This window comes from Microcaecilia unicolor, chromosome 1, assembly GCF_901765095.1.
Source record: "Microcaecilia unicolor chromosome 1, aMicUni1.1, whole genome shotgun sequence".
Taxonomy (NCBI): Eukaryota; Metazoa; Chordata; class Amphibia; order Gymnophiona; family Siphonopidae; genus Microcaecilia; species Microcaecilia unicolor.
Window position 1 is genome coordinate 60,329,011 of NC_044031.1, and position 25,715 is coordinate 60,354,725.

The window sequence follows — 25,715 nt, forward strand, 5'->3', positions numbered from 1 at the left end:
TACCCTAACATTAAAACAGAATCATAGGTCACCATATTTCTAGATAGAAAATCTATAAAATGGTCCCTCAAAGCTGACCATTTTCCGGGGAGGGGGGCGCAATATACTAGAATATAATAGAGCTTATTCTTAAAAATTTCATCCTTAATTTCATATGCAAAAATGTCCAATTCAGGGGAACTTAGTGTATCCTGCACCATCAGGTAATTAATAAACCCCCTCCACATTTTTCAGATGTAAACTGGCTATATTATAGCTGGGGTGGGGGGAATCAATCATTCAACATGGGGTCATCGATTAATATTAACCATGATTCAGTTATGAAAAAATAAATAAACCTATTTGATCTTCAACTATCATATCCTTGACAATTTCTACCTTATTCAACAATTATTTCATGTTAATATAAAAACAAGGAATATAGATGTGTAGGAAGGAAACTCAGACGCATGATAGAATATCTTTCTCAGAGAAGACCCTCGATACTTAAATTGTTTTTTGTCTTTGAAAGAGTCATATTTCTTATTCTTCCTAACTATTGTAGTAATTTCATGCGATACATTCTGAGTGCAATCTATCAGATTAGAGTAATTAACAAAGCTACCTAAATTTCCCCTCACCACTCTAGGATAAGAGACCTGGAGGGTCATAATCGAACATGGGCGCCCATCTATAAAGGCGCCTATCTCTAATGACAGCCCCGTGAAGCGGCATACCCGACCGTATTATCGAAAAAAGATAGGTGGCCATCTTTCGTTTCAATAATACGGTCGGGGCTGGCCAAATCTCAACATTTGGGCCGCCCTTAGAGATGGCCACCATTGGTTTTCGCTGATAATGGAAACTAATGGTGGCCATCTCAAAACCGGTCAAATCCAAGCCACTACCCACAATTGTACACCACTACCATAGCCTTTAAAAGGTAACGGGGGGCACCTAGATGTGGGTACATTGGGCTTTGGAGGGCTCCCATTTACCACCACAAGTGTAAGAGGTAGGGGGGATGGGCCTGGGTCCGCCTGCCTGCAGTGCACTTCACTACCCACTAAAAACTGCTCCAGGGACCTGCATAGTGCTGTGATGGAGCGCAGTATGACATTTGAGGCTGGCATAGAGGCTGGCAAAAACAATGGTGTTTAATTTTATTTTTTGGGTGGGGAGGGGGTTGGTGACCACTGAGGGAGTAAGGGGAGGTGATCCCCGATTCCCTCTGGTGGTCATCTGGTCAGTTCAGGCACCTTTTCAAGGCTTGGTCGTGAACAAAAAGGGACCAAGTAAAGTTGGCCAAATGCTCGTCAGGGCCGGCCTTCTTTTTTCCATTATTGGCCGAGGATGGCAATCTCTTAACCATGCCCCCATCCCACCTTCGGTACACTGCCGACACACCGCCATGAACTTTGGCCAGTCCTGCGATGGAAAGCAGTTGAAGCCAGCCAAAATCGGCTTTCGATTATACCAATTTGGCCGGCCTTAGGAGAAGGCTGGCCATCTCCCGATTTGTGTCGGAAGATGGCCGCCCTTCTCCTTTGAAAATAAGCTGGATAGGGACCCTTTTATTAAGCCATGTAAGAGTTTACGCATGCCCAATGTGTGTCAAAATAGAGTTACCACCCAACTATCGCGTGGCTCTTGCAGTAATTTCATTTTTGGTGTGCGTCCTGTGCAACCAAAACCCGCGCCTACACTACCGCAAGTCATTTTTCAGCGTGCCTTTGTAAAAAGGACCCCATAAACAGGAAGAAACAGCTCAGCAACTCCCCCAATTCTCTGTACCCAAAGACATCCACTATAAATAACCCTAAACATAACACGGTAAGATTATTCATTTTCAAAGATAGTGTCCTTCCAACCATTAAAAAAATACCAGCCACTGCGCAAGTCACTGCATAAAGAAGCACGCTATACAACACACCTTCGGCTGGTGCCTTAGGCGATGCACTGTGTGGCAGCACACCACTGAGCACCAAGATTAAATCTTGGCGGCATCTGATGTCACTCTCTGAGGTGGTTTGTTCCCACACCCCCGAACTGCACAGTAAGCAAAGTAACAGCTGATAATAAAAAGCAACTCACAGTCTAGTGAAGTCAGATGGAAAAGGGCTTAGACTGGAAGAGATTAAGCTTAGTGGCATCTGTTGTCACTATCTGACGCGGAGCTTGCTCCCATGCTCCCAAACTGCACAGCAAGCAAAGAAAGAGCTGATAATAATTACCAATAGCAGTAACACATCACATTATTTTCTCAAAATACAGAGGGTCTGATATTCAACTGGTGGTGGATATTCAATGCCGGATCATGTCCGAACACCAGCTACGATGAACTGCATAATGACAGGACTGTGTTGCATGTGGTCCTATCTGGTTAAGGGGTCCTTTTACTAAGCTGCGGTAAAAAGCTGCCTGCGGTATTGTAGACGCATGTATTGGATGTGCATCAGGCCAGTTTTTACCACACCTACAAAAAATGTTTTTTTTTAATGGGATGGGAAAAGGGACCGCAGTAAAAATGAAACCAGCACGTGCCCAAAACCGGCCTGAGCCCTAATGTCACCCATTGATCTAGCAGTAAAGGCTCATGCGCTACACACACGGTGACCGGTTGACGCGCCAGGTGCCGATTACCACCGGAGTTGGAGCACATAGGAGGAAATAAATAAATAATTCACGAAGGCATTATGAGCGTGTGCCAAATCTGAAATTACCACCAGGAGGGCACGCTGGCCTGGTGGTAGTCTCATTTTGGCACATGCTGCACATGCGCAGAGCCTACCGTGGGTTAGTAAAAAGGCCCCTAAGTGCTGAATATCGACCATTAAATAACAGCCGACTTCACCCCCAAAATGCCCACAAAGTAGCCAGTTTCAGTATAGGTGCCACCAGGCATTTTCAATGACACTATCTGGTTTAGTGCCACTGAATGTGCCAAATTAGCCTCGGACAGGGATTTAAATGGCCAGGAGCAATTTAGCAACCCAGAGTTTAATTTGTTTTAGCATATTGGATATTTAAATCTGTTTAAGACGAGATAACATTGACATTCAAATTGACCATTAACTTTGTGTTAATAGCCAATGTAATACCTTTCTGCCTAAGTTTCAGCACAAGAAAGTTAAATGGCTTAAGGCAAACTGGAATGTTCCGGTGTCCACTGCAGTGCCACATTTTAATATGCTACAAAATCAGAGCTATGCAGGAAAAATGATGACTATTCAATTCATCAATAAGCATATATATCATACCGTAATCAGAATATTTACAATTTACAACCTGTTTCCAAATGAATCCAACTTTCCAATTCTTCCATTCAAAACACAGTCCACATGCTGTGTTTGAGAACTTTGCTTAAGGACATGGGGGGAGGGGGTTATTTTAGAAGGAACTTGAGCACAAAGGACAGTGCTTTTATACTATAACTCAACTAAACTCATATAAATTTCAAGGGGTTTATGTGCATAAAAAGTATATACAAAGAAACAGTACCTACTTTTTACTCATTGCACTTTTGGTGTACAAAGGTAGGACTGACAGATATAATGTTCTGATCATTTGTCTGAGTATTAATCTAAAGTTCACTGGTTGCCTGTAGCTGCAAGGGTCATGTTCAGATTATCTTGTTTGATGTATAACGTTTCTTATGGTCTGGCTCCAGTTTATCTGATTTGGGGTCCTGTTTACTAAGCCGCACTGTAGGCGCATAAACTTTTTAGTGCGCACTAAAAATTAGCATGCCCTAACAATACAGATACCCATGATATTCCTATGGGTGTCTCTAGCATTAGATTAGCACACAGTCAAACGTTTGCACGCCTATAGCGCGGCTTAGTAAACAGGGCCCTCGATGTTTTGCTTTCTCAAATCTTGTTCGTGCTTTCAGGTCTATAAATGTATTTTCCTTTCCATCTATGAAGGGTAAAGATAGAAGGAAACGTATAGATTCTCTGCTTTCTTATCAGGCAGCTAAATTAGGCAGAGAAGTTTCCCCTTTGATAATTCAGGAGTTGAATTATGTACATTTTCAACAATTTTATTTATTATTTTATTGGGAATTATTTACCGCCTTTTTGAAGGAATTCACTCAAGGCGGTGTACAGTAAGAATAGATCAAACATGAGCAATAGGCAATTACAGCAGTAAAAATATTCAAAAACAATACAAAGTATGGCATTACAATGTCAACACAATACGTACTAGAACATTATAGGTGATAGCAAAGGGTAAAGCAAAGATGTAACATATAGAAGGGTAAGAAAGTAGGAAGAGTTAGAAAGTAAGGTGATTGATTTAAAGAAAGTTGCACATGAGGTCAGAGAAATGGTTAAATGTTATCTCAACTAGGGTAGGAGTGGATAAACATGTCCTGTCAAAAAACAACTTGGTGAGCATTATACTGGCTCATGGATCACATTAGAAACTATTCAAAATAGATTGATGCGCCTTTCAAAGCGTTCAGAGGTACTGTGCACTGCTTGTAGGCATCGAGTGGATAGCAAGTTTCAAAAGTTCTCAAATCTTCAGAATATTTTATTTATTTATTTATTTATTTATTGCATTTGTATCTCACATTTTCCCACCTTTTTGCGGGTTCAGTTTGGCTTACAATAGGAGTTAAATGTTGGAAATACAATTTGTTACATATTGGTTATGGATTATATTTTGCATAATAGAATAGAATGTTGAGATGTTGTTATGGATTGTCTAAACAAAAATGCTGGGAAAATTAAACATTTATGCTCCGACAAAGCTGATAAATACTTAAAACAAAGTTGGAACGCTATTCTCTCCACTTTATGCGTTCCACGTTGGATCTTGTCAGCTGGTTGCCTTGCTGTTTTTTGGAATAACAATGGGAGGGACATGGGCGGATCAGGGGCATTCCCTTAAAATGTGTGCAGTGTTATAGAATAGTGCCAATCTACTTCCAATTTTCACACCGGGATTTATACCTGGTCTCAGTTGGTTTAACTCCTCGCACTCAAACTGGAATGTGCATCCCAGCGCTATGTGCTATTCTAGAAACGGAGTCCATCCTGGAATGCCCATTATAGAGTACCGTTCAGTGCTGATTTTTTTCTGTGCCAAAGTTTGAGTACCATTTACTGAATCCAACCGTAAACATAAAAATGTGTGTGCAAATGTATATAATTAAGAGGTAGTTGGGTAATTCTATAAAGAAAAACCTATTTCAGGCACCTGTTGGAGCCTATTCTACACAGACCACAATAGCGATGGTTAAGCGACTCATTTTCAAATAAGAAAAACGTCCAAAAGGCGGCACAAAAGCGGCAGATGGACTTTTTTGTCCAAAGCATCCATTCACTATTTTCTAATCCCATTTTAAAGATGTTTTTCTGTGCAGTTCATCTACAGTGTTTCCAAATCACAAGGGGGCATGTTGGAGGTAGGATTTGGGCATTTCCAAAACTTGGACTTTCTGCCATAATGGAACAAAGCAAAAACGTCCAGGGCTAAAAGTCAGACATTTTGGTCTAGACCTGTTTCAGTCATGACTAAATCAGAAATAGGTGCCCTAAATGGCCAAATGATCACTGGAGGGATTAAGACATGGACCCCTTACTTCCCCAGTGGTTAATTATCCCCTTCCACCCACACCCACACCCTAATATGTGAAAGAAACAGTACATTCCAGCCTGTATGACAGCCTCAGATGCTATGGCCAGGCTTAGAGCAGCAAGCAGGTCCCTGGAGTGGTCTAGTGGTCAGTGCAGTGCACTGTACAGAAGGGGACCCAGACCCATATACCACTCTAACTGTTACACTTGAGGTGGAAAGTGTGAGCCCCTCCCCACACACCCACCAAAAACCGACTGTACCCACATATAGGTGACACCTGTAGACATAAGGGCTATTGTAGCAGTATATAATTGGGTACAGTAGGTGTACCATACGTAACCAGAATATTGGCATCTAAATGTCTGCACCCTCCTTAGAGAATCACCCACTAAGTTCCATGTTAAATCCTTAACATGAATTATTAAATACACCCCAAAATTCTGTGACTTTTTGAACAAGATACACTAAAATAACAACTACATAGATGTTTATATCATTTTGGATGGGAAATGATTCAAAAGGTCCCGTTATGTTTTTTGTTACGTCCTTGTAAAATGAGAAAAAATTCCTAATATATAATTGATTGAAAATTTTTTAAAATAGGTCACAGCTTGCTGTAATTTGGAAGAGACAATATAGCAAAACAGCATTTTAATAGTAAAATAATTTGTCCTTAGTCGAGTCATCATGGTTTGTTTTTTGGCATCAGTTTACATGCACTCGGCACTCATCAGTATTCATCAGTGTAGTTCACTGAGGATACATATTTATTATATCACCATGAGGGTTTTAGTCCCCCAGTAATAAGAAGAGCTCACCATGGCAGGTTTAAATGCCTCAAAATACACAGGTACTATAAATACATAAGAAATATGTAAAGGGGAAAAGAATAATGATAGGAGTGTACTACCGTCCGCCTGGCCAGGATGAACAGACAGATGCAGAAATGATAAAGGAAATTAGGGACACAAACAAACTGGGCAACACAATAATAATGGGTGATTTCAATTACCCCGATATTGACTGGGTAAATGTAACATCGGGACACGCTAGGGAGGTAAAATTCCTTGATGAAATCAAGGACAGTTTTATGGAGCAGCTGGTACAGGAACCGACGAGAGAAGGAAAAATTCTAGACCTACTCCTTAGTGGAGCACATGATCTGGTTTGGGAGGTAATGGTGCTGGGGCCGCTTGACAACAGTGATCATAATATGATCGGATTTGATATTAGCTTTGAAGTAAGTATACACAGGAAATCAAATACGTTAGCATTTAACTTTAAAAAAGGAGACTATGATAAAATGAGAAGAACGGTGAAAAGAAAACTTAGAGGAGCGACTGCGAGGGTCAAAAATTTACATCAGGTGTGGATGCTGTTCAAAAACACCATCCTGGAAGCCCAGGCCAAATATATTCCGCGCATTAAAAAAGGAGGACGGAAGATCAAACGACAGCCGGCGTGGTTAAATAATGAGGTGAAGGAAGCTATTAGAGCTAAAAGAAAATCCTTCAGAAAATGGAAGAAGGAACTGACTGAAAATAATAAAAAATGGAATAAGGAATGTCAAATGCAAAGCGCTGATAAGGAAAGCTAAGAGGGACTTCGAAAAAAAGATTGCGTTGGAGGCAAAAACACATAGTAAAACTTTTTTTAGGTATATTAAAAGCAGGATGCCGGCAAAAGAATCGATTGGACCGCTAGAGGAGTAAAAGGGGTGATCAGGGAAGACAAAGCCATAGCGGAGAGATTAAATGAATTCTTTGCTTCGGTCTTCACCGAGGAAGATTTGGGTGGGATACCGGTGCCGGAAATGGTATTCAAAGCTGACGAGTTGGAGAAACTTCATGAATTCTCTGTAAACCTGGAGGATGTAATGGGGCTGTTGTACAAACTGAAGAGTAGCAAATCTCCTGGACCAGATGGTATTCATCCCAGAGTACTGATAGAACTGAAAAATGAGCTTGCGGAGCTATTCTTAGAAATATGTAATTTATCCTTAAAATCGAGTGTGGTACCAGAAGATTGGAGGGTGGCCAATGTAACACTGATTTTTTAAAAAGGTTCCAGAGGAGATCCGGGAAATTATAGACCGGTGAGTCTGACGTCAGTGCCAGGCAAAATGGTAGAGACTATTATTAAGAACAAAATTACAGAGCATATTCAAAAGCATGGATTAATGAGACAAAGTCAACATGGATTTGGTGAAGGGAAATCTTGCCTCACCAATCTACTACATTTCTTTGAAGGGGTGAACAAACATGTGGATAAAGGGGAGCCAGTTGATATTGTGTATCTGGATTTTCAGAAGGTGTTTGACAAAGTACCTCATGAAAGACTCCAGAGGAAATTGGAGAGTCATGGGATAGGAAGTAGTGTTCTCTTGTGGATTAAAAACTGGTTAAAAGATAGAAAACAGAGTAGGGTTAAAAGGTCAGTATTCTCAATGGAGAAGGGTAGTTAGTGGAGTTTCCCAGGGCTCTGTGCTAGGACTGCTGCTTTTTAACATATTTATAAATGACCTAGAGATGGGAGTAACTAGTGAGGTAACTAAATTTGCTGATGACACAAAGTTATTCAAAGTCGTTAAATCGCGGGAGGATTGTGAAAAATTACAAGAGGACCTTACGAGACTGAGAGACTGGGCGTCTAAATGGCAGATGACATTTAATGTGAGTAAGTGCAAAGTGATGCATGTGGGAAAGAGGAATCCGAATTATAGCTATATCATGCAAGGTTCCACATTAGGAGTCACGGACCAAGAAAGGGATCTAGGTGTCGTCAATGATACGTTGAAACCTTCTGCTCAGTGTGTTGCAGCGGCTAAGAAAGCAAATAGAACATTAGGTATTATTAGGAAAGGAATGGAAAACAAAAATGAGGATGTTATAATGCCTTTGTATTGCTTCATGGTGCGACCGCACCTCGAATATTGTGTTCAATTCTGGTCGCCGTATCTCAAAAAAGATATAGTGGAATTAGAAAAGGTGCAGAGAAGGGGGACGAAAATGATAAAGGGGATGGGACGAGTTCATTATGAGGAAAGGCTAAAGCAGCTAGGGCTCTTCAGCTTGGAGAAAAGGCGGCTGAGGGGAGATATGATAGAGGTCTATAAAATAATGAGTGGAGTTGAACGGGTAGATGTGAAGCGTCTGTTCACGCTTTCCAAAAATACTAGGACTAGGGGGCATGCGATGAAGGTACAATGTAGTAAATTTAACATGAATCGGAGAAAAAAAATTTTCACTCAACATGTAATTAAACTCTGGAATTCGTTGCCAGAGAATGTGGTAAAGGCAGTTAGCTTAGCGTAGTTTAAAAAACGTTTGGACGGCTTCCTACAGGAAAAGTCCATAGACCGTTATTAATTGGACTTAGGGAAAATCCACTATTTCTGGGATAAGCAGTATAAAATGTTTTGTACATTTTTTGGATCTTGCCGGGTACTTGTGATCTGGATTGGCCACTGTTGGAAACAGGATGCTGGGCTCGATGGACCTTTGGTCTTTCCCAGTATGGCAATACTTATGTACAATGGGACTTTGTCACCTGTTTTTAGGAGTCCATATCTCTACTTTACCATGGACAGACCTTAAGGAAGATAACCAGGAAACTTTGTCTGTGGCTTTTACATTGGGATCTCAATTAAGTGTGCCCCATAGGTTTCACCATAGCTATCTGAAAGATACAACTCCAGATCTTAACTATACTGACTTGGTAAGGAAATGGTCATTTGGCCTGGATTGCAAGCTTACAGTGGACCAGTTTAAAACCTTCTCCTGCACTTGCCAAAGTGCTACAGCCAAGCAAAAAATTATACCTCAGTTCCTCCACTTGCCAAAGTGTTGCAGCCAAGTACTTCATAAGGAACTAAGGTATAAATTTTTGCTATGGCTTCATATTTCTCAAGACATATGTCCCAAATGTGAGGTAGGCACTGTATTATCGGGTCACATGTTTTGGCACTGTTCGTACATGGCACAGTTTTGGAATACCTTGCTGTGCTCCTTGGATAGTTTCTGGAATTGCACTGTGCGCTCTGACCCCTTATTACTGTTTGGAATCTATACCTATACGACTCTGGTGCCTAGGGGTTTTAAGAAATTCTTAAGCTTCACAGTGCTTTTTAGACTGAAATCAAGTTTGCTTTGTTGGCTTCAACCTCGGGGACCTATCCTTCAGAGATGGTGCAGGTTATTAATTATGCACATGCAACTGGAACGACAAAGTGTTCCTGATCTGGACAGCCTGGTGGGTTGCCGATTTCAAGAGTCATGGGAGGCCTTTTGGAACACTCTACCTACTTGAGCTCGGAGTTCTCTTGAACATCTGATACTATTACTTAATGGACATTGAAAATATGCTTACCTGTTTGCCAAGTGTGGGTTTTTTTTGGAGGGGGGGAATTGGGGTAGGAGGGAGAGGAATTTTAAATTTGGCATAAAACTTGGTTCTCTTGGTCTTACCACATTTTGTATGGCACCTATTATGCTTTCATCAGAACAATAAAAATGATTTAAATATAAAATACTAACATAACCGGGTATATACAAACCTAGAAGTCAGCATGAGCATGTACTCCAACCATAGAACTGGTATAAGTGTTCACACCTAAATGCCATAGATACACATATAACTTATGGTGTTCTATAAGTTATGAGTGTAAGTGTGAGCCTGCCTATGCTCCACTCCAATGTATACCCGCCAAGGAGGTTTAAATTAACAGGAGACAGCAGGAGCATGCTTGGCCTATTATCTGGCCTGAAGCCAGTCGGCGGAGCTTGCCACCATATTGAGTCACCCAAAACAATAACAAATGTTTATTATAAATAAGGACCGCCTATGCGTAGTGTGGCATGGACCAATAATTTGCTGTGTTTTGAGTGTATCAAGATAGAGGCTATAGCTTCAGCCGTTTCATGTGAAGTTGTATCCTGTCAATTAAATCTCCTTGATACCAACTGTACAAATATGCATAGGTAGCATATTGGCATATAAGCGCATATATGCTAGTATTTTAAACATTTATGGACATACCATGTGCATCTGGCTGACCCGAACACTAATTATCAGCAGCACTTAACTAGATAGTACCACTGAATACTAGCTCTAATTGCCATGACACTCTGGTTAATATCTAACATATATAAAAGCAATACTTCCTCAAATCTGTGTTCAAGCTTAAAAAAGCAGTTTTTTCAGAAGGAAAAGCCTCAGATGTGAGCACAATCAGAAATGCCTGATTGTACATCACAATCTATCCTCAGCATAAAAACCTTCTGTGTAGTTTTAACAATTAAAGTGCAAATACTTTTCAAATAAACTTTTAACAAAACTATTGGAACATATTTTATTTATTGCATTTGTATCCCACATTATCCCACCTCTTTGCAGGCTCAATGTGGCTTACAATTCATCATGGATACTGGAAATAGAAGAGAATATACATTTGGTTTTACAGAGGGTTTGGGGTTACATGGTGGTGAAATACATGATAGTGTTAAAGCAAAAGACATTATAAGACATTTCTGGATATTTTAAAGATTATACAGTTACACGTGTTGATCTTTGTGATATATCTTGTCGAAGAGATAGGTTTTCAATAGTTTACGGAAATTGGTCAATTCATAGACCGTTTTCAGGTTACGTGGCAACGCGTTCCAGAGCTGCGTACTCATATAGGAAAAGGTAGATGCGTGCATTAATTTGTATTTCAGACCTTTACACTTGGGAGGATGAAGATTAAGGAATGTGCGAGAAGCTTTTTTTGCGTTCCTGGGTGGTAGTTCTATCTCAGTGTTCAGGCAATTTAGAAAAATGATCCTCCCAACGGTGGCCAGTGTTTTGCAGTGTGAACACTGCTTCCTCAGGGGATCAATAGAGCCTCAGCATAATTTTGCATAGAACACAAGAAACATTAGTTCCATCTCATAAAATCCTCAAAAACTTTACAATCTTGCTCTTACTCACTGTGTGCACACAACTCAATGTGCTTCCCTGAACACCCAATATGGCATCTTGGAGGTCTTCCAGCTATTTCGTAGTTCTTCTTGCCAATCATAGCACACTGGCATTCTGATTGGTTAAACCAACTCAATCTTTTAGGATAGTTAAATATCCTATGCCGAGGTAGGCTACTAAGATTTTAGAACGGAAGCTTTATAAATCTCTTTAAGAAAAAAATAGAACAACTCGATGGAGAAATTTCAACCCTTTGGATGAATGGCATTAAGCTAAAATACCCAATACTGTTGTCTCTGCTGCAATTGTCTCTGCCAACTAACTCGCCTTACATTAGATGAAATATAATCAGTAGTAAAGCATTATGGGGCCCTTTTACTAAGGCGCACCAAAAAATGGCCTGTGCTGGTGTAAGTGCGTGTATTGAATGCGTTCAGGTCCATTTTTCAGCGCGCCTGCAAAAAAGGCCTTTTTGTTTTGGCCAAAAATGAATGTGTGGCAAAATAAAAATTGGCATGCATCCATTTTGGGCCTGAGACCTTACTGCCACCCATTGACTTAGTGGTAACGTCTCACACATTAACCGGGCAGTAATTGTCAGCGCGCATACACTGCCAATTACTGCCTGGTTAGCACCGAGCGCCAGAAAATAAAAAATATTTTCCAACGCGTGTATCGGATGCATGTAAAAAAATGGAAATACTGACCGAGCCACGCGGTAACCAGGCAGTAGTTCCAAATTGACACACAATAGACACATATAGGCGCCTACGTGTCTTTGTAAAAGGGCCCCTTAAAGACTTCAAATGAGTGATTACTTAGCATGCAGTGTTCTACTAAAGGTGTATCTCGCTTCTTCCTATTTACTGCATTATGCTGTTCTGACATCCTCGTCTTCAGTTTCCTTATAGTTTGTCCAATATATCTAAACCTTTGGACACAGAAAGTGAATGTAGTACACAATGAAATCAGTATCACAGGTAGTATTGAATCTGAGATCAAAACTTCTGTCATCTATTGGGTTAGTGAAAACTGATAAGGTCAATTTATTTTCATATATTAAGCAGTTATTACAGGGAGCATGACCTGCTGGAATTTTTCGTATTCTTAAAGCTATATTATAGATTGATGGACTTATCTGTTCTTTTAAATTCCTACCCTATCGATTTGCCATCCATACTTTTTTCTCTGCAAACACTGGAAGTTCCATCAATATTTTCCTGCATCACAGTGGCCATTCCAAGTCACAAGTACCTGGCAGAAACCCAATTAATAGCAAAATTCCATGCAACCAATCCTGGGGCTAGTAGTGGCTTCCCCCTTGTCCATCTCAATAAGATACTATGGACTTTTCCTCCAGGAACTTGTCAAAACCTTTTTCAAACGTAAATAAACTAACCACTGTTACTACATCCTCTGGCAGTGAGTTCCAGAGCTTAACTATTATTTGAGTGAAGAAATGTTTCCTCTTATTTGTTTTTAAAGCATTTCCACATAATTTCAATGAGTGTTCCTTGGTCTTTGTACTTTTTGAAAGAGTAAAAAATTGATTCACTTCTACCCGTTCTACACCACTCAGGATTTTATAGACCTCAATCATATTCCCCCTCAGCCATCTTTTTTTTCCGAGCTGAAGAGTTCTAACCTCGGTAGCCTTTCCTCATATGGGAGGAGTTCCATCCCCTTTACCTCTTTAGCCTTTCCTCATACAGGAGGAGTTCCATCCCCTTTACCATTTTTGATTGCTCTTCTTTGAACCTTTTCTAATTCCACTATATCTGTTAGTGTATCCGGGTTTACAAAAGATTTGGACAAGTTCCTGGAGGAAAAGTCCATAGTCTTCTATTAAAATAGATATGGGGAAAACCACTACTTGCTCCTGGGATCAGTAGTATGAATGCTGTTACTATTTGGGATTCTGTCAGGTACTTGTGACCTGAATTGGACACTGTTGGAAGCAGGATTCTGGCTATTTCTATGTTCTTATGTACACACACCAAAATCCTGAAGTCTTATTATGTTAAATCAAACAACATTCAGGGCTGGTTCCTGCAATAGATGAGGACTAAAATGTGGGGGATGGGAAGGTAGAAAAGCTTCACTAATTAAGATATTAAGGTGTAGTTCCAGAATGAAGAAATGTATCTGGCAGGGATACTCAAGCCCCAGCAGCCAAAGACAAGGAGGAGCCACCAAGTACGGTAGTACAAATATAGGAACCTCACCAGATCCCTCAAGCCAAAGAAATGAAAAAGGAAGACATAATAATACTGTACTAGTACATCAATGCAAAATCAAATAGTAATGAAAATTAAATAATCAGATTGCAAGCTTACTCAAAGCAAGTGACAGTAGACTTCCATGGAGTCAGCTCAATACCTTCTTTTTTTCTCCAGTGGCCCTGCATGAAGCTGACTCTGCTCCTGCTCCATCATCCCTTCTTTTCATCTATGTGGGTGTGACTGCTGCAGGATCCCTCCAGTCGCAGAGCCTGGTTTGGTCGCAATGTTGCTGTGGCACAAAGACAGCCTTGTATCCTGGTTAGGGGACCACTGTAAATGAAGTGGCTCCCAGAACAGGTTTCTGTTTGCAGTGTTTGTTGATTAAGACCTCTGTTGAAAATTATATTTAATCTGTCTTTAGGTTTAGTGCCGTTTATTAAAATTTGATGTACCAGCTACCATGTGAGTATAGTTTCCAGGATGATGAGCCTGGTAGGATGGGAAAGTCAAACTTGGATCAGTGGTTAGGGATGAGACAAACAAGGCCACACATTGAAAGCCATGGCTGGCCCTTTGACCTCAGTAGTATAGGAGTCAATACTGTAGAGGGAGCTAAAAGTTAAGCACCAAAAATCTGAACACTAAGCTAGTATTCTATAATGACATATTTGAACACCATATCCATTATGGAATACTAGAGTAAGTTGGCAATGACGTACCTAAATTTAGGCATGAACACTTATCCACAGATTACATATGTCACCCAACTTTGGGTGTGCAGCCCAAAACCATGCACAAACTAGTTAATGAGCCATTAATCAAGAATTGGTGTTAATTAGCACTGTGATTGTGTGAGAGGTGGCAAGGCATGAAGTACTCATAAAATACAGACTGAGTCTAATGCAGTGTCAAAAGGAAAGGCTTTATTCTGTACAAAAAGGGGAATAAACATGCCTGTTTCCGCACAGGCTTTTCACTCTCAAGGAAGTCTGCTAAACATAATCCTGGAACGTTGTCCCTGCTACAGGCTTCACAGGGTAAATATACAGTCACTTGAAGTTCAAGGAAACTTCTCCTACCTCACTGAGGCTTGAGCTGCTAATAATTACAGGATTCTGGAAGTCCCCTGTGCTCAAGTTCATGCTCGCTGTCTCTTGGAAACCTCTGTATCGGGGTCTCCCTGATCTATTCAGCCTCGGGGCTTTTTAGCTCCAGCCTGATCTGAGCACCGCCCCTCTGACTCAGCATCAGCAGACTAGCGCCACCTGCCAAAAGGTGGCTGAACTGTACCAGTGAGGGAGTGTTTCTACGGAAACCCTGCCTCGTACCACCCACTTCCTCATAGGCACTCATTTGGAGTTCCACGCAGATCAGGGCTGCACCCAAAGTATAACATGCATGATTAATTTTATGACTCACAACTCAAAAGAGGGCATGGCTATGGGAGGAGCCTGAGCGGGTCAGGGGCATTACTGGAATTTAGGCAGGATGTTATAGAATAGTGTCATTTCTGCAGGATTACACCAGGTTTTAGTAAAGGACTCTGTGCTTAGAGCGCCCTTTGCAACTAGTTTAGTGTGGCTCTTCCCGGCACCTAACTTTGGACACCAATTACTGAATTCCTGCTTTCATTTATTTTTTATTTATTTAGATTTTGCTCACACCTTTTTCAGTAGTAGCTCAAGGTGACTTACATTCAGGTACACTGGATATTTCTCTGTCCCAGGAGGGCTCACAATCTAAGCTTGTACCTGAGGCAATGGAGGGTTAAGTGACTTGCCCAAGATCACAAGGAGCAGCAGTAGGACTTGAACTGGCCACCTCTGGATTGCAAGACTGGTGCTCCAACCACTAGGCCAGTCCTCCACTCCTGCTCTATGGCAGGAAGTGTAAATGTTTGTGCCTAAATGTGGCACCTTGTGTATACAACTGATCAGAAAATCATGACCTGCCCATGCCACTCCCATGTCAGCACTCCCTTGCAGAAACACACTAGAGCAGTTAGCCATAAAGTTATAGAATAGCATTTAAGTGCACTTGCATACGTAACTATCATTTTGCCGCCATTTTGGTAAATAAATGCCATTGTGGTACAAAAGTTGTATGCTGAATTGAAATCTATCTTCTGCAATTAGGGCAGGAGTTCTTTTTTTTTTTTAATGTATGTTTTACTGCTTTTATAACATCAAGTATAGGGGCACGAGTTCTAAACTGTTTTTGATTCCCACACTCCTTTAACTGATCAATGAAACCCTACCTAAACCAAAATAAACCTTATGTTCAATACTGACTACTGACATACTAACTACATGTTTTGCTCTTAGCCGCTAACAGTGCTAACTGCTAACACCACTAAAATTACAGTACTACGCATTCATATTACCACTAACTGTTCTACCAACTGCTGTCACTCTGTCTACAAAGTTTCAATAAATTGTCTCAGATTTCAGGACCCTTCTCCGCACCTTGTTTGATCTCTTCAGTACCACTAGCAGTGGCGTGGCTACGTGGGGCCTGAGGGAGCCTGGACCCCCCTCCCGACGACCCTCTCGACCTCCCCCCCGCAAACCCTCCCCCGCTGCCGCCTACCTTTGCTTTTGCTGGCGGGGGACCCCAATCCCCACCAGCCAACGTCCTCGTCATCCTGCAGTCAAAACGTCTTCGTTCAGTTGCATGCTGACGTCCTGCACATACAACGTGCAGGACATCAGCATGCAACAGAACGAAGACTTTTTTGACTGCAAGATGAAGAGTCGGCTGGCGGGGATTGGGGTCCCCCGCCAGCAAAACCAAAGGTAGACGACGGCGGGAGAGGGTTCACGGCGGGAGGTCGTGAAAAGTGGCAGCGGGTCGACAATGGGGGGGTCGTCAGCGGTGCCGGGGGGGGGGCTAAAATGTGCCCCTCACCTCGGGCTCTGGACCCCCTCCCACCAAAGTCTGGCTACGCCGCTGACCACTAGTTAAGAACCCCCAAATCAAAGCCAAATATCCAAGTTTTGAGGCCCACTTTAAAACATAAGAAGGAAGATTCAAGCCGTAAGAGCAGTGGCATTGTATTCCACTGCTTATAAACACAAGAAATGTATCTTTGTAGAGAGGTGGCTGCCAATCGTATCCTATTGATCCCACATTTGGTTTTCAGAACAGCCATAATACATATGGATTAAATGTATCTGTGTATATTGAAGCCCAGTCTATGGAAATTTACCCACGCCTATTGAATGTGGATAAAACCAAACTGGCTGTGGTGCATAAGTACATAAGTAATGCCATACTGGGAAAAGACCAAGGGTCCATCGAGCCCAGCATCTTGTCCACGACAGCGGCCAATCCAGGCCAAGGGCACCTGGCAAGCTTCCCAAACATACAAACATTCTATACATGTTATTCCTGGAATTGTGGATTTTTCCCAAGTCCAATTAGTAGCGGTTTATGGACTTGTCCTTCAGGAAACCGTCCAACCCCTTTTTAAACTCTGCCAAGCTAACCGCCTTCACCACATTCTCTGGCAACAGATTCCAGAGTTTAATTACGCGTTGGGTGAAGAAACATTTTCTCCGATTTGTTTTAAATTTACTACACTGTAGTTTCATCGCATGCCCCCTAGTCCTAGTATTTTTGGAAAGCGTGAATAGATGCTTCACATCCACCTGTTCCACTCCACTCATTATTTTGTATACCACTATCATGTCTCCCCTCAGCCGTCTCTTCTCCAAGCTGTATAGCCCTAGCCTCCTTAATCTTTCTTCATAGGGAAGTCGTCCCATCCCCGCTATCACTGTTCCCTGTAAGCTGAGCAGGAATCCTCCAACTGCATTTCTGCCAGTAGGGGATGGTGCTTCAATATTTTGTTTTCAATTTCTAGGCACAGGCAGTTTCCCTGAAGTCCTATAGAGCTTTCCTGTCCCTCACAATTGAAAATGTGATAATGAAACAGCATCCCCTCCCCCCACTAGCTAGGCTATAGGCAGAGGAGACTCACACTCAGAGCAGTGGTTCCCAATCCTGGTCCTTGGAGGCACATTCGAGCCAGTCAAGTTTTCAGGATATCCACAATGAATATTCATGAGAGATTTGGATGCAGTGGAGGCAGCGCATGCAAATCTCTTTCATAGATATTGATTGTGGATATCCTGAAAACCTGACCGGCTGGACTACCTCCAGGACTGGGAACCCCTGACTTAGAGGGAACAGTGGTGGGGTCTGCCTAATGGGTATAATAGCAATTATACTAGTGATGCTGTGGAAATTCCAGAAACAGAATATTCTTAGAGCCACTGCTCCCTTTACTGCTACTTAAGATTAAAGATTGCCAAGAGCAGCACAACTTCACCACTAGATACTGGCACTGATCGCCAGTTCACAAAAATATATGTTAAAAGTACTTCCTTTTATGGAAGCAATGACCAGGCCTAAATTAATTCAAGATGTTATTTTGTGTGGAAGAGTCATCTCCCACAAGCTTCTGGAGCTTAAACCTGCCAGATCAACAAGAAAATAATGTCTAATTTCCTACTGTACCAGCACAACTGCATCCATGGTAACAGCCTTGCCAACCCATGAGAGTGATATAGCACAACCAGCCAAAGAACACACAAGAGAGATGAAATGGCCTACCAGGCAGATGGCGAGCAGGCTTTAACGGGACTGCAAACTGGAGACACATTTAAAAAGTTGGAGAAAGCAGGTCAGAGCAGGAGGCATAAATTATTTCAGCTGTCTGCCACACTCATTTCTGAACCAGGTTCTTTGGGGTCAGGTTTGTTTGACCAAGCATATGGTTTGTGGCTTGTACAGTGATTGATGAGCTGAGTGAAATGCTTCTGCATTAAAATCTTGCTATCCGGTGAGGCCTGCACCTTATTTTGACACTTCCAGAGGAGGGTTCTGAGGAAAGTAACATCAAATGGATACTTCCTTCCTTCTCTTGTGGAAACTGTGCTGTCAAAGGGAGTTCCCCATAAAAGGCCTCTCTCAGCAGCATAAGAAACCACTCCTAATGCTGTGAGGCTTTTTCTCCATAGTGGGACAAGAATAGCATTACTTTTTTTTTTACTTAGTAGCAGTGCATTATTTCTAGCAAAAAAGGTGCCGGTACTCAAAATATTTTTTTTTTGTTACATTTGTACCTCGCGCTTTCCCACTCATGGCAGGCTCAATGCGGCGTACATGGGGCAATGGAGGGTTAAGTGACTTGCCCAGAGTCACAAGGAGCCGCCTGTGCCTGAAGTGGGAATCAAACTCAGTTCCCCAGGACCAAAGTTCACCACCCTAACCGCTAGGCCACTCTATGCCAGACCATCCTTCAGGGATGGGGGTGATCACTGAGGGACCCACCCCCACAATAGCCAGGCTCCCTGCAACCAGTCACAGAATTTATGACAAGGCAGAACTGGTGTGTAGAGCCTGAGTTCTTTCATTAAAACTTAAGGACCATGGGTCAATTTTAGTAGACAATGGAAAAGGTGCCGGTACTCAGTACCCCCAAGTACCTCCTCAAAAAAAAGCCCTGCTTAGTAGTACTGCTAAATTTCTCCTTGTTTAGGCTTTGGACATGAAACCTGGCAGTCCATGACACTTGGAGATATGACAACAGATAAGACTGACACTGAAACAGGCACATTTTTAACCTCTTTTGAATTTGTTGGGCTTCAAAGCAATATTCTCAGATTCAAGTAGCTTCGATGTAGATGTAGAATCTATTGGATCTGTTAGTTGCTGATGCTCAGAATTAGCTGAATCCAATCAAGCTTCAATGTGTGTTTGCCTGTTTTGAGGGATCTATAGAAGATTTGGCCTAGTGACAGAGGCAGAGTTTCTGTGACTTGAAAGCAGAGGAGATGATCCACAGTCAAGGATCTGACCAGTTGTGACAAGATCACTCATACCAATTGTGGCATTCACCATCCCAGCTGCACTCCTCCACATGGTGAGACTTGGAGTTTTGGGGGAAGGATAACTGCAACAGAACATGAGAATCAACAGGGTTAGTGTCCTACAGTAATGCTTTGCAGGGATTAGCACTGCTAATATATTGAAAACTTTATATAAGTACATAAGTAATGCCACACTGGCCACATCGAGCCCAGCATCCTGTCCATGACAGCGGCCAATCCAGGCCACGGGCACCTGGCGAGCTTCCCAAACATACAAATATTCTATACATGTTATTCCTGGAATTGTGGATTTTTCCCAAGTCCATTTAGTAGTGGTTTATGGACTTGTTCTTTAGGAAACCGTCTAACCCCTTTTTAAACTCTGCTAAGCTAACCGCCTTCACTACGTTCTCCGGCAACGAATTCCAGAGTTTAATTACACGTTGGGTGAAGAAATATTTTCTCCGATGTACATTTGATGTACATTTGAGGCCGTTAATTCATATCTGGCACTGTTAATCATCGGTATATCAGACAGAATGGAATCAGCGGCCATCGAGCAGGGTTTAGATGAATTCTAAGTATTGGGTCAAGTAATATTTAGATGACATTTTTATGAAGATGAGCAGAAGAATGTGAAAGTTTTCTGCATTTGCTCTGTGGATATATGTCTCACAGACCTACTGCTCGCAGTGAGCTTGGGAGATGTGCCCTCGCTCTTGACAAAGTAAGGGGTCCTTTTACTAAGGTGCCCTGAAAAATGGCTTGCGGTAGTGTAGGTGTGTGTTTTGGCAGCACGCAGGATCATTTTTCAGCACATCTGTAAAAAAATGCCTTTGGGGGGGGGGGGGGGGCGAAAATGGATGTGCGGCAAAATGAAAATTGGTGCGTGCCCATTTTGGGTCTGAGACATTACCGCCAGCTATTGTCTTAGCGATAAAGTCTCACATGTTAACCGGGCAGTAACAGTCAACGTGCGTCAAAATGCCAATTACCGCCTGCACGCCAGAAAATAAAAATCTTTTCCCGACACATGTATCGGACCTGCGTCAGAAATGAAATTTCTGCCCGGGCCACGTGGTAGCCGGGAGGTAACTCGGAATTGGCGTGCATTGGGCGCACATAGGTGCTTACTCAGCTTAGTAAAAGGACCCCTATGTTTTCTGTCCTCTGTAGGATGTAGAAACTATGAGGGGGGAAGGAGAGCCAGACAACTCTCCTGAAACTCTAACTGGCACCACAGAAAAGGTATTAAAATTGTCTACAACCTCATTATGATACTAGTCTATATTACAAGTTTAGAGTGTTCTAAGGAATTAAACTTGGCCCACCACAGGAGGAAGATTTTGAACACTGGATGGTTCTGGTCCTCCAATGCCACAAGAGTGACAATGAACTGAGGGAGAGGAGAAGAGGAGGGTGATATAAAGTTTGTAAGCCCCTGCACTTGCAGTATTCTCTCTGACCCTTTTCAACTTGTGTCTATTATCCAGTCATTTTTATATGTGTTGCAGGGTATGCATTGCATGGTAGTACAGAAGACAAAGAGGATTGTTTCATAGAGACCTCCGTAGACAAAGTTCATGTTTGTAATTTTCAGAAATGTTCTCAATTTTCATATAATTCTTTTTTGTTCATTTCAAACACTTGATTTGATCAAATTTTGATACTTATTAGAAGTTTTTACAACATAAAAATTGACAACACACTTTTAATTCATGGGTTCACACACATTAAACTGATTTTGTGTGCATTGATATTTTTAAGGCATGCCTATTCCTTTTATCAACTTCAAGGCTACCATGCACAGTTCTGCAGTAGCCTGTCTAGAATGTGTTCTACTGTAAGCTATTAGGAAAGACAGAGGTAGGGCTGGAACTGAACGGACAGCCATGGTGCCCAATATTCAAACATAACTGCTGTATTTAAGATGAGAGATCAAGAAAATAGAGAGGAACTCTCTATGACTGCCCAGCATTGAAGGATCCTATCCTAGGCTGGGAGACAAGTATACATAAGATAGTTAAAGTCCTCCAGGATCCACCAAACCCCACTGTGGTTCCAGCTCCGCAAGAAGAATGGGGATGGAGAGGATGCCTTGAGCCAGCCAAAACAGAGACCAAGAATTCCATGCTATGTTTCATGACCTTTCTTCAGAGGTTGTGACAACAAAATGGCGACGGAATTAAAAAATGGGTGGGATAAACACAGAAGAACACTATATAGAAAAAGCATAGGTGCTAAAGATGGCCGACAGGTAAGGAGCTCAGCAAACGAGCTCCAGAGGTCCCGAGTGAATAGACTCACCAGAACCATCCCTAACCGGACCGGAACAGTCCAGGAAAGAACTAAACCGAAGCCGGAGATTTTCGGCGAACGCGTCCACACCACGCAACCCATCCACCCGCTGATGACCGAGGCCTAAAGAGAACAGACTCACCTGGGCCATTTGGGTATAAGCGGACATCCCTGACCGGGCCGGAGGGGATCGGACAGGAGCGGACTAGAGGCCGAGTTGCTGCTGGAGCAACTGATCCAGACGGCTTTGCTCAAGCCCATCACCCTATCCTGGGGGCACTCACCTGTACTTGCTAGGCACGGTGCAGAGTGGCCCAAGTCGAGCGAATTAACTGCGGGAGATCGACTACATGAGGGTGGAGAAAGCCGGCGGAGCTCCTCAAGTGCTAGGAGTGACTGGGGGACGGTAAGCGGAGACGGAGACAGAGACGGAGCCGAGGATCAGCGAATCTGCGCTCTGGCTGAATCAATCGGCACTGCGAGCCCGACGTGCTTCCCGGCAGGATCAGCCGGAAGAGAAGCGGGTCGAAGAAACGAAAAGATCCCAGCACAGACCGACGAGCCCCGGTCCCTCGAAACGCTGTGGAACAGCCTTTCCAGGAACAAACTGACAGAAAAGAGAGAATACAATCACGAACTTCGGTACTAGCTTCTGAGACTGATAAGCACCGGATGCGAACCGATGAACTAACTCCACGAGGAAGGGACGGTGTTCCTCCAACTGTAATGCTTTAACTGCTTAGTAGTCTTATTAAGTATTATTAAGTTATATGATGATTTTTATCTATCCAGTGTTGAACAATTGGAGCAGACATGATTTTGTTGTTAATACGAGATTTATGTTCATTAAGCCTGGTTTTAATAGGGCGACTAGATTGCCCTATATAAATCATTTGGCAAGGACAGACAATGGCATACAACTGATATCATATAACTGATATCAAATGGAGAATTATAGATCATATCCAGTTGGGCTGGGAGGGTGGTAACGCTGGAGCTTTTTTGAATTATAAAGAACAAAAAATGATTTTTCAATTACATTCTTTGCAACCTTATAGATTGAATTCCGAATTGGATTGGTGGTCTCTTATCTGATTGGTGGTTAACAGAAGTAAAGAATCCAATCAGAATAGAGTATTTAGAATCAGCTGAGGTCTATTTAAATTGTAGTAGCGTTAGAGAACGCCGCAGCCATTTTCTTTGGGACACGGAAGTGAACACATAATGGTAAATAGTTTATGGTAAATAAGAATGAGTTAAATAAGAATGTGGTGATACGAATAAGATTGGACAAAATTTTAATGTTATTGTTTTTATTGTAGCAAACCTCTTCCCTGACGAAGTATACACGAAACCTGGCCAAGTCGGCGGAGGTTTGATTTGAAAGAAACTTTGCTGCTCTACTGCTAATTAATTGAAGCTAAGTAATGTTAAATATTAGATAAGATAATAATTATAAGAATAAAAGTATAAAAATCATAAGATCGGGTTGATCCATGAAGATATGAAAAACACCATTAAGAATTGGGGAAGATTCCCCGTATGGTGGAAATGAGCTTGATATCTGAAGATCCCCGAAAGTATACATACCAAAGTATACATATAAAAAATATATAAAAAATACAATGTCTGATAATATTTACATGATATCACTACTCTGAATGGTATAATACTGGATATAAGATATATGTGTTTGGGATTGTATGGAAACAAATTAACTGCTTAGTAGGCATCTATTATCATAATATTAAATCTAAAACTGTAAGTTAAACGCCTCTAAATGTTTGCTAGTTCTTCCATAGCATTTTAATGAAGCAAGATCTGTAATGCTTATTAACTGCTTATTAAGTATCTCATACCATTTCACTGCATCAAAAACTGTAATTTAAATATCAGTTTAATATCATAATATTGCATCGAAAATTGTAATTTAAATGCCTTTAAATGTCTGCTAGGCTTTCCACAGCATTTTTTTTTCTTCTTCTACTAGAGCAAGATATGTCATGCTTTTAACTGCTTAATAGGCGTCTCATATCTCATTGTAATTTAAATGCCTTTAAATGTCTGCTAGGTTTTCCACAGCATTTTTTACCGAAGCAAGATATGTCAAGCTTTTAACTGCTTAATAGGCGTCTCATAGTCACATACTGCATCTGAACTGTAATTTGCTAAACGCTCCCTAAATAACTAACACTGATATGAACACCAGCAAATTATTATTCATAATTACCTACTATCTCTCCCTAATCCACCACACAAACCCTAACATAGGCATCACTACTCCCACAACTCTCAAACCTTCCACACAACACATACACAGCATGCCTCTCCAGAAAATTAGATCATGGCATGAAAAATCTACTAGCCACGGTCACCATCAACAGGAAGGAATGAAAGGACATAACAAACTCATACATAAAGAAGACAGACAACTGATAAAAATTAGTACTACCTCAAACCTAACTGAACACCACTAACAAATACAAATAGGATACATCAATGCCAGATCGGCAGTCAATAAAACCATGACACTAACCGACTGGATTACAACTGACCATCTTGACTTCCTACTAATTAGTGAAACTTGGATCCATGATCCCAAAGATCCAATAATTTTAGAGCTCTGTCCCCCAGGATACAAAATTACCCACTGGACAAGAGAAGAAAAAGAGGAGGAGGCATAGCAATAATCTATAAATCTCAATTCAAAGTCACAACAACAGCGGAATCTATTCTCCCCCAACTCGAAATAGCCTCAGTCAGAATCAACCACTCCAACTTACATGATCACCTAAACCTAATCCTATTTTACAGACCCCCAGGCAACTGGCAAAACGCACAAACGCACTTTCTAGATTTCATATCGAATACTTGCGTTTCCACCCAGAACCTTCTCATAGCAGGTGATATCAACCTTCACCTTGAAGATACTAACTCAAGCAATGTACGCGAATGCAAAGACTTCCTCCAACTATGGGAACTCCACTGGCCAAACTTACAACCCACCCATAACAAAGGACATACACTAGATATCATCACCCACAAATTCTCACCAGAACCAAATCTCACAAAATGGACAGCCAGGCCATGGTCCGATCACTACAGTGCAAACATTTCCCTCCACTGGAGAACAAAAAAGACACAACAAAAACAAAAACAACAAACCTACACTACGAGAGGCAAAATAGACCCACTACTATTCTGGCAACAATTATATACCGACGAATGGACAACATCTACAGACTCACCCCAATTTCTTCAAGAATGGGATAACAGATGCAGAACAATACTAGACAACATAGCACCACTTCAAATCAGAACCTCACATAGAAAAAACTCAATACCATGGTTTAACGAAGAACTGAAAGAACTAAAAACACAGGTCAGAAGATTAGAAAGAGCATGGAGCAAGAAAAAAGACGAAAACACACTCAAAAACTGGAAACAACTACAAAGAAAATACAAATACTCTATCAGACAAACTAAAAGAACGTATTACAAAACCAAAATAGGACCAAACTACGAGGATACACACAAACTCTTCTCACTCGTAAACAATCTCCTAAATACTAATACGGTTACCTCCAACAATACAGATACCCCATCAGCAACCAATTTTGCAAATTACTTCAAGGAGAAGATCAAAAAGCTCCGATCCATGATACCTACCAACATAACGGACTACACAAATATCCTTGAATGTCTAGACCCAAAACCCGGGGAATACCCAGCAGATCGATCTTGGACCAACTTTGACATGCTTTCATCAAATGAAGTCTCACATTGG

At 41.6% G+C, this 25,715-nt stretch overlaps 1 protein-coding gene across 1 annotated transcript in view; it reads right to left on the reverse strand.

The window, feature by feature from the left end:
- The window catches only part of GHRHR (growth hormone releasing hormone receptor), a 103,621-nt gene extending 81,432 nt beyond the window's left edge, over window positions 1-22,189 (reverse strand). Inside the window, exons 1-2 of the mRNA XM_030198219.1 lie at window positions 22,071-22,189; window positions 19,643-19,713 (exon numbers count right to left, since the gene is read on the reverse strand). Of these exons, the coding sequence (XP_030054079.1) occupies window positions 19,643-19,713; window positions 22,071-22,189 (190 nt within the window). The remainder of the gene's footprint in view (window positions 1-19,642; window positions 19,714-22,070) is intronic.
- Between the last annotated feature and the right edge of the window lie 3,526 nt (window positions 22,190-25,715).